This window comes from Stegodyphus dumicola, chromosome 11 (genome assembly GCF_044657685.1).
Source record: "Stegodyphus dumicola isolate Sdum_Otavi_A_Nest chromosome 11, ASM4465768v1".
NCBI lineage: Eukaryota > Metazoa > Arthropoda > Arachnida > Araneae > Eresidae > Stegodyphus > Stegodyphus dumicola.
In genome coordinates this window covers 55,408,354-55,425,702 of record NC_140778.1, presented here as the reverse complement: position 1 = coordinate 55,425,702, position 17,349 = coordinate 55,408,354, and the positions used below count along the sequence as shown (strand labels likewise).

The window sequence follows — 17,349 nt, the reverse complement described above, 5'->3', positions numbered from 1 at the left end:
TCCTGGAGTCTTCACAGGTTTACGTTCATTCATTTCAAAGTATTTTAAGATTTTAGTTATATAGTTTTCTTGACTGAGTATAAGTTTTCCAAATTTTTGCCGAATGAACCCCGTACTACAACTCTTTAAAAAAAAAAAAGAGTCTTTTAGCGTCTCTTTAACAAGGGACCAACTTATCTTAGCAGCCATACGAGACTGCACTTAACTGTTAATTTGATTCTTAAATGCTACTTTTCACCCGCTAAACGGGTTGTTTTTATCCCCCCCTAAAGTGTCAATTGCAGGACTTCAAATGTCGCATTGATTAGCGGCCAAAATCTCCCTCCTCCTCTCAGCTGATTCTTCTAACTTGCTTCCAAAGCTCAACTAACCGGTCTCCCAGCTGCCTTCTTCTCCCAGCTACCCCGAGTGGGTGCGAGTTCAAATTTATTGCTCTTGGGCTAGCTCTCTTCCTACCATTCTCCTTGTGACTTGGGATATTTTTATTTATCGTAGATGTCAAAGATCAAGGAAATCTTTTGCACCTTTTATTTCTATTCTAAATTCTGAATGATGATGATTGCCCCTATCAAAATTGATTTCTGGCCCTTATCAAAACACGAAATTTAAATAAAAAGACCTTCTTGAGTTTTTACCTTTTTTTTCTTATCTCATGGAGAAAGCGTTATCTGAAAGCTTTTATTTATTTTATTTTAGGCTTCCAAATTTTTCCCGTATTACATGAAGTCCTCTTTTGGTGTAATTATTTTTCATTGATGATGTGAAGTTAAAGGCCTAGCCTACGCACTCCGTAAATTAACTTCCTTGCTCCTTGATTTTGATTTTTTGCCCATCGGGTTGAAAGACTTAGAGAGGTGCAGAACAAAACATCTGTTTACATCAATGAGGTATTCTAACCTCCTTGGTTTACATTGTCTGTCTTTCTGAGCAAGGAATTCCGAACAACGTACTGCTAGTAGCGGGATTGTTTTCTTTCGTGACAATAAAGTTTATTGAACCTTTATTCTGTAAATAATCACCGCAGTTATAGTTTTTTAATGATAGGGACAGTATTAAAACTGTCATGTGATTTTTAATTAAAGGCTGAAGTGTGATTTATACTTTTAAGTATTGAAAGCTTGAAAAGGAGGTGACTTTTTTCTTTTAAGCTTCAACAATTGTTACTAATCCTGTAACGTAACATGTAACTTCTTCAAAATATAAATCACTGGCTAGCAACTCTAGAAAAAAAACACAATTCCATAAATTCCTGTTACATGTTTAGATTGTCGGGCAAGGAATCTTATTTTTATGAACGATAAGAAGTGATTTTTAATGAAGCACACCTCGAAATCAATGCATCCTTAAGGTATTCTAATATTAAATAGCTGATATGTCTTTTAAGTAACTTGTATTAATTCTCTTATCAAGATAAACACTCGTATTTACACGAGGCATCAAACGCTAAAGTGAACCATCTTAGAACTACTTTGGGCCGAAATTTCAGTTCAGCAGTTCCTTTTATATCCATTCAGAGGATGAAATTCATTACGAGGTATGTAGCAAGTTATATAATATCAAGAATGTCAGTTACAGTTATCAATGTAGTGCAGAAATTACATGTTCTTGGAGATGCCTAACAAATCATTTTCAACAAGCAGTGTTTAAAAGAGCACATACAGATCCACACCAAACACTAACCTCATATGTGTGAAATTTGTAAGATTTCATTTAATTGAAAAGGTAATTTAAGCATGCATATGCTAACTCACATAGGCTAGAAACGTGACATGATTGAAGTACATAAGAGGACTTTTATTTAAATCATTAATTTAGACTAGCGTTTGCTTATTCACACAGGAAACTAATGAAATATGTGTGAAGAATGTAAGAAATAATTTTGTCATAAGAGAATTCAAACAAACATATGCTTATTAACACAGGAGACAAGCCTCAAGCCTTCATATGTGTGTGAAGTAAGAAGTTATTTAGCCAAATCTTTAATTTAAACATGCACGTGTTTACTCACACAGGAGAGAAATCTTATGTGTGTGAAGTTTGTAAGAAGTCATTTAGTCAGAAGAGTCCTTTAATCACTCATATGCTTACTCACACAGGAGAGAAACCTCATGTATGTGAAATGTGTAAGAAGTCATTTAGTCAGAAGGGTAATTTAAACATCCATATGCGTATTCACGCTGCAGAAAAACCTTATATGTGTGAAATATGTAAGAAATCATTTAGTCAGAAGCGTCTTTTTAACAATCATATGCTTGTTCATACAGGAGAGAAACCTTATACGTGTGAAGTATGTCAAAAGTCATTTACTCAAAAGGCTAGTTTACACAGGCATATTCAAATTCATACAGGAGAGAAACATCATGTGTGCGAAGTGTGCAAGACATCATTCAGACAGAAGGGTTCTTTAAACAGTCATATGCTTATTCATACTGGAGAAAAACCTCATATCTGTGAAGTGTGTAAGAAGTCATTTAATGAGAAACGTTCTTTAATCAATCATATGCTTATTCACACAGGAGAGAAACCTCATGTGTGTAAAATATGTAAGAAGTCTTTTCGACAGAAGCTTACTTTAAACAGGCATGTCCTTATTCACACGGGAGAAAAACCACATGTGTGTGAAATATGTAACATGTCATTTAGAGAGAAAGGTCCTTTAAATACTCACATGCGTATTCACACAGGAGAGAAACCTCATATGTGCGAAGTATGTAAGAAGTCATTTAGTCATAAGTGTGCTTTAAGCCGCCATATGCATACTCACACTGCAGAAAAACCTTATATGTGTGAAGTTTGTAAGAAGTCATTTAGTCAGGAGCGTGCATTATACAGCCATATGCTTGTTCACAGTGCAGAAAAACCTTATATGTGTGAAGTATGTAGGAAGTCATTTAAACACAAGTGTACTTTAAACAATCATATGCTTATTCACACGGAAGAGGAACTTCATGTGTGTGAGGTATGTAAGAAGTCCTTTAGACACAAGGGTTCTTTAAACACTCATATGCTTATTCACACAGGAGAGAAACCTCATGTGTGTGAAGTATGTAAGAAATCATTTAGACACAAGAGTCCTTTAAACACTCATATGCTTATTCACACAGGACAGAAACCTCATGTGTGTGAAGTATGTAAGAAGTCATTTCGTCGTAAGGATAGTTTAACCAGACATATCTTTATTCACAGAGGTGAAAATCCGGTTGTGTAAAAAGTCCTTAAGTCACAAGGGTAAATTTGACAGGCATATGCATGTTCACAGAGCAGAAAACACATGTGTGTGCTATATAAAAATTCATTTTTAGTAAAGGATCAGTAAAATATGCATATCCGCAGAAGAGAGTCTTTCATTTTATGTATGTAACAACTCATTTGGATAGTAGAATAATTTGAAGAAATATTTGTTTATGTACACAAAAGAGAAGTCCTCTGTCTTTTGAGGTGATGGTTAAATTAGTATCAACATTTATTTATCATTGTAGCAAAGATTTGCGCATGCAGCAAAAAAACACTTTTTTTTTTTTTTTTTTTTTTTTTGCGGTACAATTTCATTCACAACCGTTGTCAGTATTCTATGGTGGCCAAAATTCTTCGAATTAAGAGAGGGATTCAGTGGTAGAATTTTAAAGACATTATAGCATGTGATATATAACGTACTGCTGAACCTCCGTGCATTTTGTAAATTGTCATTTGATGCAATTAATGAGAAAACTTTCTATTTCTTTCCAAAAATCTTCATTTAACAAGATATACCTCAAGTCCTTTTTAAGTAATGTTAACTTGAAGCTACATTTTCTACTAGTCTGTCCTATAGGGTCTAAAGCTGCTTGTGCCAAACTTGATTGAAAAGCTATTATTCAGAATCTGACTTGATATGTTTTACATTTCGTCCATTTTTTTTTTTTTTTTTTCCAAAAGTTGAATCCTTGACAGTGGATTGCACTTTTCACAGCTTTTGCATAATTCATATTCAGTGTTACATCTTTTACCTACCAAAATGCACTCTGGTGATCTTATGCTTGTTACCACTTTGACATACTTCTGATACTGCAATTTGGAAGCATGACTAAATGTTTCGTCACATAATGGGTACTGTAACTTGTAAGTGCTTTGTGTCTGTGTGTATATGTGATTTATGATGAAATACTGCAAACCTGCAGTCAAGTCACATAGTTCTTTTTTTTTTTTTTTTTTTTTTTTGATACATTTTAGCTAATTAGAACTATTGTCAGCTGACATAACAATTACAGCAACCCATGTGTGTAAAGTACCTAAGCAGACATTTGAAAAAATGAATTCAGTATGGAAATATTTCTATACAGGTAAGAAACTCAAATATAGTAAATATTTATTCAAAAACTGGGTTAATCTTTGGATTATGGAAACTTGGCAATTTTTTGGCGAAACTTCGGCGATCAACCCTGCTACAGCAACCTGCTAATTTTTTTGTTTGGACGCCGTTTTGTTTTCACGAAGTAAAGGCATGTTTTTTGTTTTACTCAACATATTTTTCCAACAATCTGCTAGCCGAATTACGATTATGCTAGAACTTTCATGGAACAAAAGTGCTTAATCATGACGAAGATTAAGTGCGAAATTGGGAGAAAGTGCAGAATCGCAAACTGCTTGCCGCGTTGCACATACACGGTATCCATGTATACGTCGACCTATTTTCACTTAAAAAAATATCCCAGAATTGCACAAAAACGGCATTGCACACACTCTTGACTTTTATCCATGTACACTGCTAAAGTCCTAGCTAGTAACCTTTATCGCCTTACCAAAATGTCGCCAAACTACCTGTTACCATATTCCAAAGATTAGCCAAAAACTGTTCTGTGTTTTTTATCCAATGTTGAAAGAAACTTAATTTTTAATTTGCACTTTATACGTATGAAAATTTGTGTACTAAAGGGAAAAAAATGTCTCAGTTTGACTTGCAGCTCTCTTAGTGTTCAAACATTTAAAAAAATTATGGTTGATCGTTACATTATGGTAACTTGGCGATTTTTTGGCGAATTCATACCGAAGTATTCACCAACGAATTCATACCGCAAGTATTACAAATACTTAGTATCAAATATTTAAATTATTTCCATGCACGTTTATTTCAACTTAAACGTATACCAAATTCCTACAAACATAAAATTCACAAAATAACTATCATTTCATTAAAATATAATTAAATTCAAAAACACTACTTAAAATATAAATGAGCACATACATTAAATTAATAAAAATTACCTTACAATCCTAATTACTTTAAACTAAATCATTGCTAAGAACAATTTTCCCAATAATACCAAATTCCTTTCCACCTTACATTTAGAACAATGCATAAAAATAATATCCTCAAATAATTCAAAATACTAACTTACCTAATCTTCTTCAGAATCTTGATTACGTTGCAGATACCCTTTTCTAATTCATTCAATAAAATTATTCAAAGATTTTTTCTGCAAATTTTTCCTCCATACTTCCTCCGCTAAATAAAAAGCAAACTTCTCTTTATCACAATGCCTAAATACCCATTTCGAATCACTTTAGTTAGGGCCATGGGATCCAAAAATTACACAACACTGTTTCACACAACATGGAATAAAGCTAAATACAAAATTTCCACATTTTTTCACGATTTCCCCCCTTTTCCGATTAAAGAACCGTAATTCGTCCATTAATATCACATGACATATCCCATGATCTCTCATTTCCCTCACGCAAAATAATGCGTAATCGGAACTGAGTACTGCTCACATTATTACCAAAGTCCCAGGTAGTAACCTTTATCGCCTCCAAAATGTCACCAAACTACCAGTTACCATATTGTAAAGATCAAGCAAAATTATCATTATTCATATCTGAAGCATAAAAAAATTGTGTCGTGTGGTTCCCATAATAATGCAAATTTGAAACTGAATAGAAACTAGCAATATTTGGCACTTGGTTACCATTTTTATGGTTTTAATTCAAAACAAACACCTTTTTCTAAAACCCATAACAGGTATTTGTAATGCAGAACTTTCATAGAAATTTGCTAGATTACTTTGAAATTTTATTTTTGGAAATTATTGTAGTAACATTGCTGTACTTCAACCTGTTTATTTTATTTAATAAACCTTATTTTTTAAAAAGAATATAATCATAAATGCTTTTTTTTATAATTATTTAGGCTTGAGGGTGAAATGGATAAAAATTATAAAATATGAGATTATAATTTTTTAATATAAATATTTAAAATGTCCCCCCTTAATGCTAATTAATATATTCATGTAAAATGGAAATATGGGAGGATTTTTGCAAATGCTTTGATAATTAAATGCTTCAGTTTTTATATGATTTTTTTTTAATATTTAGCACTTCAAGCATAGATATTTTAATATTTAGTCAGTAACTTCTAAAATTTATGTCCATAAGTTTATTGTTGCACAGTCATAATACATTTTTCATGATATTCTCATGAGCTGTATTTAAAATATCGGTTGATCTTTGGATTATGGTAACTTGGCGATTTTTTGGCGACCAACTCTGCTACAACAATCCTCTATTATTTTTTCCCACCGCCATTTTGTCTTCACGAAGTAAAGACATATTTCTTTTCTTTTTATTTACTGAACACTTTTTCCAACAATCTACTAGCCGAATTACACTTATGCTAGAAATTTTATGGAACAAAACTGCTTAATCATGACAAATATTAACTGCAAAATTGGGAGAAAGTGCAGAATCGGCAACTCCTTGCCGCGTTTTTCAGAATGGCACATACACGGTAACCATGTGCACGTTGACCTATTTTTACTTAAAAAAAATCCCAGAATTGCACAAAACTGGTATTGCGCACACTCTTAACTTTATCCATGTACACTGCTTTTTTCTCATAAATTAGAAAAATTTGCAAGAAAATGCAGGAAAATTTTGTGAATCTTTAAAGTCGGTAAAAAGGACATATATAAAATTACCTGATCGCGAAAAAGTATATACCCTATCCAAGGATGAACATTTCCACGTATAATATAAATAAAATATCCAAAAACTTTTACCTCTAAATTATCTATTATAAACGTCACCAACGAATTCATAACAAAACATTAAAAATGGTTACAAATACTTAGTGTCAAATATTTAAATTATTTCCTTGAACGTTTACTTCCACTCAAACGTATACCAAATTGCTACAAACATATAATTCACAAAATAACTATCATTTAACTGAAATATAATTAAACCATGTACACGTCGACTTATTTTTACTTAAAAAAACATCCCAGAATTGCACAAAAATGGCATTGCGCACACTCTTCACTATATCCATGTACACTGCTTTTTTCTCGTAAATTAGAAAAATTTCATGAAAATGCATGAAAATTTTGTGAATCTTTAAATTCGGTAAAAAGGACATATATGAAATTACCTGATCGTGAAAAAGTATATACCCTTTCCAAAGCTGAACATTTCCACGTATAAAATAAATAAAATATCCAAAAACTTTTACCTCTAAATTATCTATTATATTATAAACGTCACCAACGAATTCATACTTCAAACATTACAAATGGTTACAAATACTTAGTGTCAAATATTTAAATTATTTCCATGCACGTTTACTTCCACTGAAACGTATACCAAATTCCTACAAACATATAATTCACAAAATAACTATCATTTAATTAAAATATAATTAAATTCAAAAACACTACTTAAAATATAAAAATCATTGCTAATAACAATTTTCCAAGAATACCGTATTATTTTATTTACTCCTTACATTTAGAACAATGCATAAAAATAATATCCTCAAATAATTAAAAATACTAACTTGCCTAATCTTCTTCAGAATCTTGATTACGTGTCCGATAAACTTTTCTTATTTCCTCCGCTAAATAAAAAGCAAGCGTAAGTGCGCCTGTTTCAGGATCTTTAAAATCATACTTATAGTTCACAGCAAGGTACCAGGTAAAATAAATAACTTAATAAAACATCTTTACTTCTATCTCGCACAACCTTAAAAAAACACTTATTACTACCCCTTTCAATTCCACTAAATACCCATTTCGAATTCACTTTAGTTAGGGCCATGGGAACCAAAAATTAACCAACACTGTTTCACACAACACACAATAAAGCTAAATACAAAATTTCCAGATTTTTTCCCGATGTCCCCCCTTTTCCGATTAAAGAACTGAATTCGTCCATTAATGTCGCATGACATATCTCATGATCTCTCATTTCCCTCACACAAAATAATGCGTAATTGGAACTTAGTACTTCTCACATTATAACCAAAGTCCTAGGTAGTAACCTTTATCGCCTCCAAAATGTCGCCAAACTACCAGTTACCATATTCCAAAGATCAGCCAAAATATCTATACAGCATGCATCTAATTCGGCATTCTGTGCTATACAGCATGCATAAATTAAGATACAACTGTTTAGATATAAATATTACTTTTTTTTTTTCCAGATATCAGAAGGTATATTAACTAAAATAGCATTAATCTCATTTACATCAGAAATACTGAAATACTTGCCTTAGTTTTAATACTGCAGACATCTCATTTGCGATATTGCATTTTATCTTGTGAAGGTCACCAATGGCTAATCAGTAGGGGTTCCAAACATGATATTAAGCATAAATATATCAAGTGTTCCTTCTGAAACATGTTATTTGTCAAAAGGAGCATGACAATAAGCATATAAAAGTTACATTTATATTTATGCCAGAAAAGAAAAAAATTAACATGATATTAAGCATAACATTAGCAGAAAGTAATAATGTTAAACATGTATAAGTTACATTTTGCTCTTTAAACATGCTACTTATGAAATAAAGCTTGGAGGGAAAGAATATTAAGCATATGTTAAATAAAATTTAGATTTTTAAACATTATACTTAATGCAGTATAAAATCCGAAATCTGGACATCCAATATCCAAAATGATCTAAAATCCAAAACTCAAAACCACCAACCGCTACCCAAAGAAAGTGACAGAGAAGTTACTGAAAACGAAAAAATTTCGATTAACAAATTAGTCGGAATTCTCGACATAGCAGTTACAGGACTTCAACAATGTAACTAAACAAGAGATTATGTCCGTCTACAGAATTAAAGAGAAAGTATTAGCACAAAAAACGAAGCAACTTAAACAATTTACATTGAAAGATATGCTTAATAAGGTAAACAAATAAATAATAAGCTTTTTTTTCTTGTAAATTTTGATACATTTTAGATCATAAATACTTCATTATTTCATAAATCACGATTTCATATTTTTAATTTTATTATTTCTACATGTCATCTTACTAGATTTAAGCTGATGATCCAATATCCGGAAATGTAATTAAAAATTAGCTTAAATATAAATGTTATTTATGAAAATCGGTTTTGAATTAATTCTGTAATTGCACAACAATCAGAAATATTTTATACTTACAGCAATACTTTATTTGCCTTTTATTAGATTTCTGTGGCCCCTTTATCTGAAAACTGAGCTGTTAAGAATATTACTTTGTCAGAAAACGATTGTTTTCTGACAAATTTTCATATTTATTACTGTAGGAAATTTTAAATCATATTTAAAATTTCCTACAGTGGATCTTGCACATTATGTTTAATTCCATGTACAAGTATTCAAATAAGTGATCTGCTAGATTTTTCAGAATGAAGACCACTTTTTGACAGCTTCACTGTGAGAAAAGATACTGTTAAAATCATGCAAAATAATAATAAATTAGTCAAGCATAAATTACATGCTCAAAGACAGTGAGGATTGTGATACAATGTGCAAATTGTGCACATAGCTGTCAAAGAAAGCAATGGCAGTGCAAGAGGTATGGTTGTAACCTACAAATGGTTGTTTAATGGAGTTACTAGTTTTGAATTATTATTGCTGTAGTTTACATTTACTTTGCTCTTTGTATAGTACTTATGTTTTCTTAATGGAGTAAGGCATACAGACAAGATTTATTTGAAGCATTTCATCTCTCAATTTTCAAAAGTATTGTCAGAATTTCGGATGAAGTGCAGTCGCCCACTTATTTGGCGTGTTATGTTTCGCTCTTTTTACAAGAGTAAGAGGAATTGGATTTTTGTCAATTTCGTTTGACCTTTTAAGTGAAAATACGTCGATGTGTACATGAACAAAGGGAGTGCGCAACACCGAATTTGTGCAATTTTCTGATGTTTTTATAAGTGAAAATAGGTCGATGTGTACATGGATACCGAGTTTGTGCATTTCTTATAAATGCACCAAGCAGTGTGTGATTCTGCACTTTCCCCGCGGCATAAGTTAAAAATGCACCACTTTTTTTTTCCACCAATTCTTGCCAAGGTTACTATTGTGGAACTAATATGAAAATAATATTGTTGATAATATAGTGGGGAAAGTGCAGAATCGCCACTGCTTGGTGTGTTTTTAAGAATTGCACAAACTCGGTATCCATGTACACATCGACCTATTTTCACTTAAAAAAACATCCCAGAATTGCAGAAAAATGGCATTGTGCACTCCTTTGACTTGTACACATCGACCTATTTTCACTTAAAAAGTCAAAGCAAATTGACAAAAATCCAATTCTTCCTACTCTTGTAAGAAGCGCCAAACAAATAAGGGGGCGATTCTGCACATCACCGAATATAGTAGTGTACCACAAAGAATTAATGCAGTCTGTAGTACTATTGTTATAACAATTTAATTCTGGATATTTGCACCACATTACCTCATATTGGAACTATAGGATAAAATGTAGTATAAAAAGTTGGGAGGTCATAAATGAAATAAATTCAGAATTTCTATGCAGAAGAAATTAATGCAAGCCATTATCATTGTGAATGAATAAAAGAGCAGCTAAAAATTTATTAAAATTCGGAATTAATGTACAGTACTGTTGAAGAGAAAGTGGACAGTGTTAAACCAGATAGTCTTCACGATAGAAATATTAACTGAAATACAAAAGAACAAAACTATAAATTTCACATCATTAATTACTAATATTTTTATTCAATTAAATTTCATTATTAAACATGTTTATTACTTAGACTGGCTGCATGGAAGTTTTCATAACTTTCTCTAATGTGCAACATAAATTTATGCATTCAAAAAGCTAACCTGTTATTAACTTGTTCATTCCTAATGCTTTAACCCTCTGAGCGGATAGGGTTTTCACTAAGAAAGCACAAATTCCCTCAAACTATTATGAGAACAATATTTTTTTCATTTTATTGTAAAAACTCTCCTGGTATTCCATACCTGGATTTGTTTCCTTTTGATATATTGCCTTAATTTCTTTGACATATTTTAATATGCACATATATGTATATTCTTACAGATATCACAAAAAGTATTCTAGGCCATATATATATATACAGCCTTACCGCTTAGAGGGTTCAAGTCCCAATACTCATTTAATTTAGTATTTGTAGTATTAGTGTTATTACACTATGAGTGTTACTTATATTTTAATTCATTGCTGCTTTTTAATAGCTTTAACATTTATATTGTTCAATAAATAAATGAACTAAAAATAACTAAAAATATAAAATAATTTATGATGATTCTATTTGATAATTATTACACAAATTGTTTCATGTTTATAATTTTTATCACTTCCAGCTGATTAGGTGAGCAGAAGCAGCAGACTATGTGGAGGAGTTGTCTGCTAAGTCATGCAGCAAAATTCACCACCCTGCAGCAAGCATCATTAACAGCCAAGTTAACCATCTTCAGGACAAGTGGCTGAAGCAAGCAAATCCAAAGGAATGCCAGTCAAAATTAAAACTTAATACCCAAGTCTCAGAAAAACACGCAATTAAGCCACAAACCTTGGGACCAGTTTTTCAGTGGCTGGCCTTAGTCCCATAAAGTTAGATGCCAATAAACTGAAAAGCTATGATAGGTGTTGCATCCTATCCGTCAATGAAATCATTTTAAAGCAAGCTTATAAGTTGATAAGCAAAATAATTGCATCATTGGGTATGAGGACTATCGTAATGATTGCACTGCCGGATAAGAAGTCTATGGTTCCTACAATAAGCCAACTGTAATAGCTCAGTATGCTGTCACTATTAAAATTCTAACTTACATATTATTATTTCATATTAGTCATATCAAGTTCCAGAATGAATACTTTCTATATACAGAACTATATAAATGCAAAAAATCTGAGAAGTTAATTATATATAGAAAGCCTTCATACAAAACTAATAGCATATTAGTTCCATGTATATTCTGTGAAAGTTAATTGTTGGCGAATTTAGAATTAATGCATCATCTGAGATTTGAGATAAAATTTTTAAATCAGAAGATGCTGAAACATGAAATTTATATATTTATAGTGAAATAAAGATCTCAGTAAAGTATAATGATAGAATTTTTGTAATTTTTTGCTAAAATTATGTGCTATGAAAATGTTATTTTCATTAATGTTTATAATTTTTCCATCATAATTTTTTTTTTGCCAAGGTTCCTCTGTTTTAGCTATTTTAGAAAAATTTGCTGTTGTTGTTGTTGTTTTAATGTTAAAAATGTCTTCTTTATCAATCAGCATTACATTAAAATCCATCTCATACTATTTGAAAATGAAATAAATTTCATTCTTTTCAATAGTTTAAGAATATTTTCACAGAGTATAATTATAGAAAAAATGAATTGATACACTTATAGTATATATGTAAAGAAGAATTTTAGAGAAAGAATTTTTTTTCCCATAACAGAAGCATTTCAGTGGATTCAGAGCTGTAATATTAGTTGACCTAATATGTAAACGGAATGTTTAATCAAACTATTTTTATTACACTTTAATAAAAATCACTAACTTTAAAAGTTATTGAATTTAAAAGGAAAATATAAAACTGCAGTAATTTCAAGCCTCTTTAATTAAAATATTCTTTGTCCTTCTCTGTGATTGTATAAAAAAGAAATAATCATCTGTTTATTCTTTTGTAATGGTATAAAAATTTTCTATGTATCTCTACATATAACATAAGAAAGAGTCTGTCTCTGTGTGTGTGTCTTTCGTTCATGCTGCGCGTAAGCTAATAGACCCACGACTACGAAACTTGGTAGATAGGTGCATCTAGACAAGAGCTAGTGCACCTAAGTGATTTTTTCGAAATTCGGATTATAATTTTTTTTATTTTATGTTTTGTGACAAAATCGCGTCATTTTGAGACATAATGGGCGAGATTTTACTCTACACCATTTTCACATCGTCATGAAACGTAGGCACTTAGCTATTTTACAAACTTAAAATAAATTTCGTGTTTCAATAAATCGATTAAATACGAATTTATTTAACAAAGGCAGCTTAACACCTTTTCAATGGGATTTTTTCTAAAAAAGTTTATTTTTAAAAATGTACAGTTTATTTTTCTTTGATTTTTGGACACATTAAACTTTCATTCTTGCGACTGCTGTTACAAAAAGAATTTTGGAAACATGCTAATATTTTGTATTTTTAAAGAATTTTTTAAATGAAACTTCTGAGTACACTTCTCACATCTTTAAAAATGTGGTTTTGACAACAATTTTCCTGTCTTATTGTTGTTGATAGATTTTTGATGAAATCGCATCATTTTGAAGAGTTTCACTCTTTTAGAAATATGGGTTTGGCAACAATTTTTCGTTGTATTTCGTATGTAACTGTTTTTAAGAGATTGGCATATTTCATTGTCATTTATATATATATATATAATAGTACATTTTTATTTTATTATTTTTATATATATATATATATATATAAAGTTGTTCTGCAGAGTAAAATTCTGCGCGGAATTTTACGTTTTTTGAGTTGCTTTCATGTTATTTTTTGCTCATTTCACTGTTTGTAAGATACTGAAAAGTTTTGCATGATTTTTTTCCTTCAACGGAAAGTTGGTTAATTTTTTATTAGGATAATTAATATTTGTATTAAGGGCTTATTTCATTGTAATTTTTTTCTCTTGAAAATATAAGATAAAATATCATTAATTATACTTTGCTTTTCAGAGTTTTTTGTATTCTTTTATGTTATTTATTGCTCATTTCACTGTTTTCAAGATATTGAAAAGTTTTGAGTGATTTTTTTAGGAAACATAGTTCTTAACCTTCTTTATACTATTTGAGTTCTGAAGATTTTGCAAAGAGAAGTTGGTTAATTTATTTATTAGAATTACTAATATTTGTATTAAGGGATACTGCTTATTTCATTGTAATTTTGTTATATGTAATAACTTTTTTTTACGAAGTTGTTCTGCAGAGTAAAATTCTACGCAGTTTTTCAATTTAACGTTTGGTGTTCCCTTCAGCCATTTTTCTGGTACATTTAAAAGCCAGACAAAGGCTGGCAGCAAAGCTGCTAGTTTAATATAAAATTGCATGTATGTAAATAAATTTTTTAATTTATTATTTTAATTGTGTTTGTCTCAATTTTACTCTCAATAAAATTGCAGGCGCGTAGCCAGAGGAGTGCTCAGGCGCCCTCTTACTTCACAAGTACCTATGCTTAAAAAAATGTGCTAATTAATTTTCAATAGATAAGCCTTAAGTTTTTAAATTATTGCTTTCCAGCTCCCCTACCCCCAAACAAATTCATGTGATTAACAATGGGAAATCTACAATTTTCCATTTTAAAGTAAGATCTGGAAAAGTCATCCTTCCCAGCAAACAAGTGGCTGGAAAATACTTGAAGGCTGTGTGACACCTTCAAGTCATAAAGCTTTTGTTCTTTTACAGTTTTGAATAGTCCTCCATATCCAGTACCACTTTCCCTCTAGGTATCAAGCTTAATGTCACTAAAGAAGAAAAAGGCTCTTTCGTTTCAAACCAAGCATTCAAAAGCATAATGTTTAAAAGAAACTAAGTATTTACACACACACACACACACACAAAAAAAAAAAAAAAAAAAAAGAAGAAGAAGAAGAAGAAGAAAAAAAAAATAAGTTGGGGTTTTTCATTTTGAGATTTGCCACTTATTATCTGAATATTGCACAAAGGAGGGAAGGAAACTCAGTGAGTGATTTTTTTTTACATGTTTTGAATGATTGTTTTTTCCATTAATTTTGAAATTCAGTTAAGTCAATAAATATAGCAAAGCTATTAACCTTTTTTGGGGGGAATAATGTAGAGAGCATGTCAACTTCGATGATTTCAGTGCAATAAATTTTATTTTATTAGTCATCTAGCAATTTAAATTATTGTTATTTAAAATGATTTAATATGATTGCTGTTAAATATGCAGATAGTTCATTCGCTGCAAAGTATTTTATTTTATTTTATTATTAGCCCAAAGAATCCAATTGCACAGAAGGGCTATTAATTTCGTTTTGGCATTTTGCGTTGGTTCAGTATAAACTGTGTTTCACTTTTCAAAATGTTGCTACCAAATATTAGAGCCTTGAATTATATTTAAAGAAATTAAATAATGAAAAATCTGAATGAATGTATGCATGTTTGTCATTTTTTGAAAAACAAGGGTGCCTAGAGATGTATTCAAATTATGAATACCGTAGTCCTTCGAATATAGTAATCTGGAATTCGAATATAGTAATCTGGAAGCCCAAATTTGGAGTTTAGAATTTATTTTATTATCTATTTCATATTTTGTAAAACTTTAATGAATTATCGATTAAGAAACTCATCCATTTCAAAGCGAGCAATGGCAATACTGTACTGGGGAGGCAAACATTTTTATCTCCGGCGTGCAAGACTGTGTATTGGAAATTCGAAAGGTATGCTCCTTTTAATTTGTTTTGTGGTACTGCTGTTGTATTGAATTTTATGCTTTAAGTGCAAAGAACATGATATTTATTTAGAAGTCAAACAACAAAAATCAGCATTAACACTGATGTTTTTTGTTTGACTTCTAAATTAATATTTGTTCGGCGTGTTATTATAGCTTAACATGATATTTATTAAACAAAGGTAACACACAAAATGTTAAAAAATGCCCCTTTGGGCTTAATATAAATTTTGAAAGCTTTCAAATGTGTTTGTCTATTTTGTGTGCATCTGTGTTTGGAACAAATAATCAGATAATTGCCGATTAAAAGTAAGTATACCTGTAATAGTGAATTTAAAGAGAATGAAAAATGTACATAGCTTATTAGTGGGCAAAATGCATAAGATTGCTCAACAGTGTTAGTTCGACATAGGTTAGAACATCAGGGAACGAGCTGAATGAACTTTTATTGTTTTTCTTGTGTATAAGGTAAATACGATCCAGTTTCCCTTAGAAATCCTTTCCCATAGACAGATAACCTTTGTATGCTTTTCCATACTGATTTATATAAACACTAGAAAGCATATATGAAATATTAATTATAATGATAAAAATTTGATGTAATTCTAAGATGTTATAGTGTTGACATCAAGCTGAAACCACGAATCAACAACATCCCTTTCCGAGGGAAATAAATTTATTGGCATGGGCTTTATTTTTCAAAAACATGTGTTCTACATAATAGTTCTAATATGTTTATTAAAAACAAATGCATTTTACTTTTAGATTATAATGCAAAACAGAAAAAAAAAATTCAATATTAATATTAAATGGGATCGTTGTCATCGGAAAGGCACACGAAAATATCGTTAATTTTTTTTTTCTGGTTCATTTACATCATATAATCAGATTAATGGCCTAAAATTTTAAAATGATAGTTATTTAATTTTAAATTCTATAGTGCAGAACATCGATTTTTGCAAAATTCTTAAAAGTGCTTTTTTTTTTTTTTTTTTTTAAAGTTTTAAAGCTTATGTTCCTTTTTAAGCAAAAAGATAAACATCTTAAAATAATACAAAACATAGGCACATACTCTTTGCTCTCTTTCTCTGTTTAAAAACAAAGGCGTGTCGACGAATAGAACCGAGGCATTTTACTAAATTGCAGGAATCACTATAAGAGGTCCAAACAGCCCTTGGAAATAAACTAGGAGAGATCTGCCCAATTTGTTCATGAGAAAGTGAAAAGTAATGGATCAGATCTAAAGTCTATGTTTTTCCTACAAATTTTGCTGTGTGTTTAGTTACCAGCTTATACATATGTGTGTGTTGCTGTGTGTTATGTTACCAGCATATACTATTTCATATATGCTATCATGCTTTAACTTGTATCGAGTTAATACAAATCACTTAATATGGGTCGCCCTGAAAAAAGAAAGCATAAATTAGAAGAAAGTGTAAAAAAATTGAGTTTCTTTTCTCCAAACACTTGTACATTTGTAATGAAGGCTTAGGTGCGAAACATCGCGTGATTCAGGCTCCTGGGCTTGGCTGCATCCTGTATAGAGCATCGTAGCGCTCGCATAACTTTTTTGTAGCATAACATTAGGTGTTGTTCTGAGAATGAATGACTCAGAATGAATTTCTCAGGATGTGCGTGAAT

The 17,349-nt window shown here is 30.8% G+C and overlaps 1 protein-coding gene across 1 annotated transcript; it reads left to right on the top strand.

Annotated features, from left to right (window-relative positions):
- Positions 1–895: 895 nt before the first annotated feature.
- LOC118203590 (uncharacterized) lies at positions 896–14,381 on the top strand. Its single transcript, XM_035375873.2, has 2 exons — positions 896–4,319; positions 11,604–14,381. The coding sequence occupies exon 1, from the start codon at positions 1,991–1,993 to the stop codon at positions 3,206–3,208; it is 1,218 nt and encodes a 405-aa protein (XP_035231764.1). The 5' UTR covers positions 896–1,990; the 3' UTR covers positions 3,209–4,319; positions 11,604–14,381.
- The last annotated feature ends 2,968 nt before the right edge of the window (positions 14,382–17,349 follow it).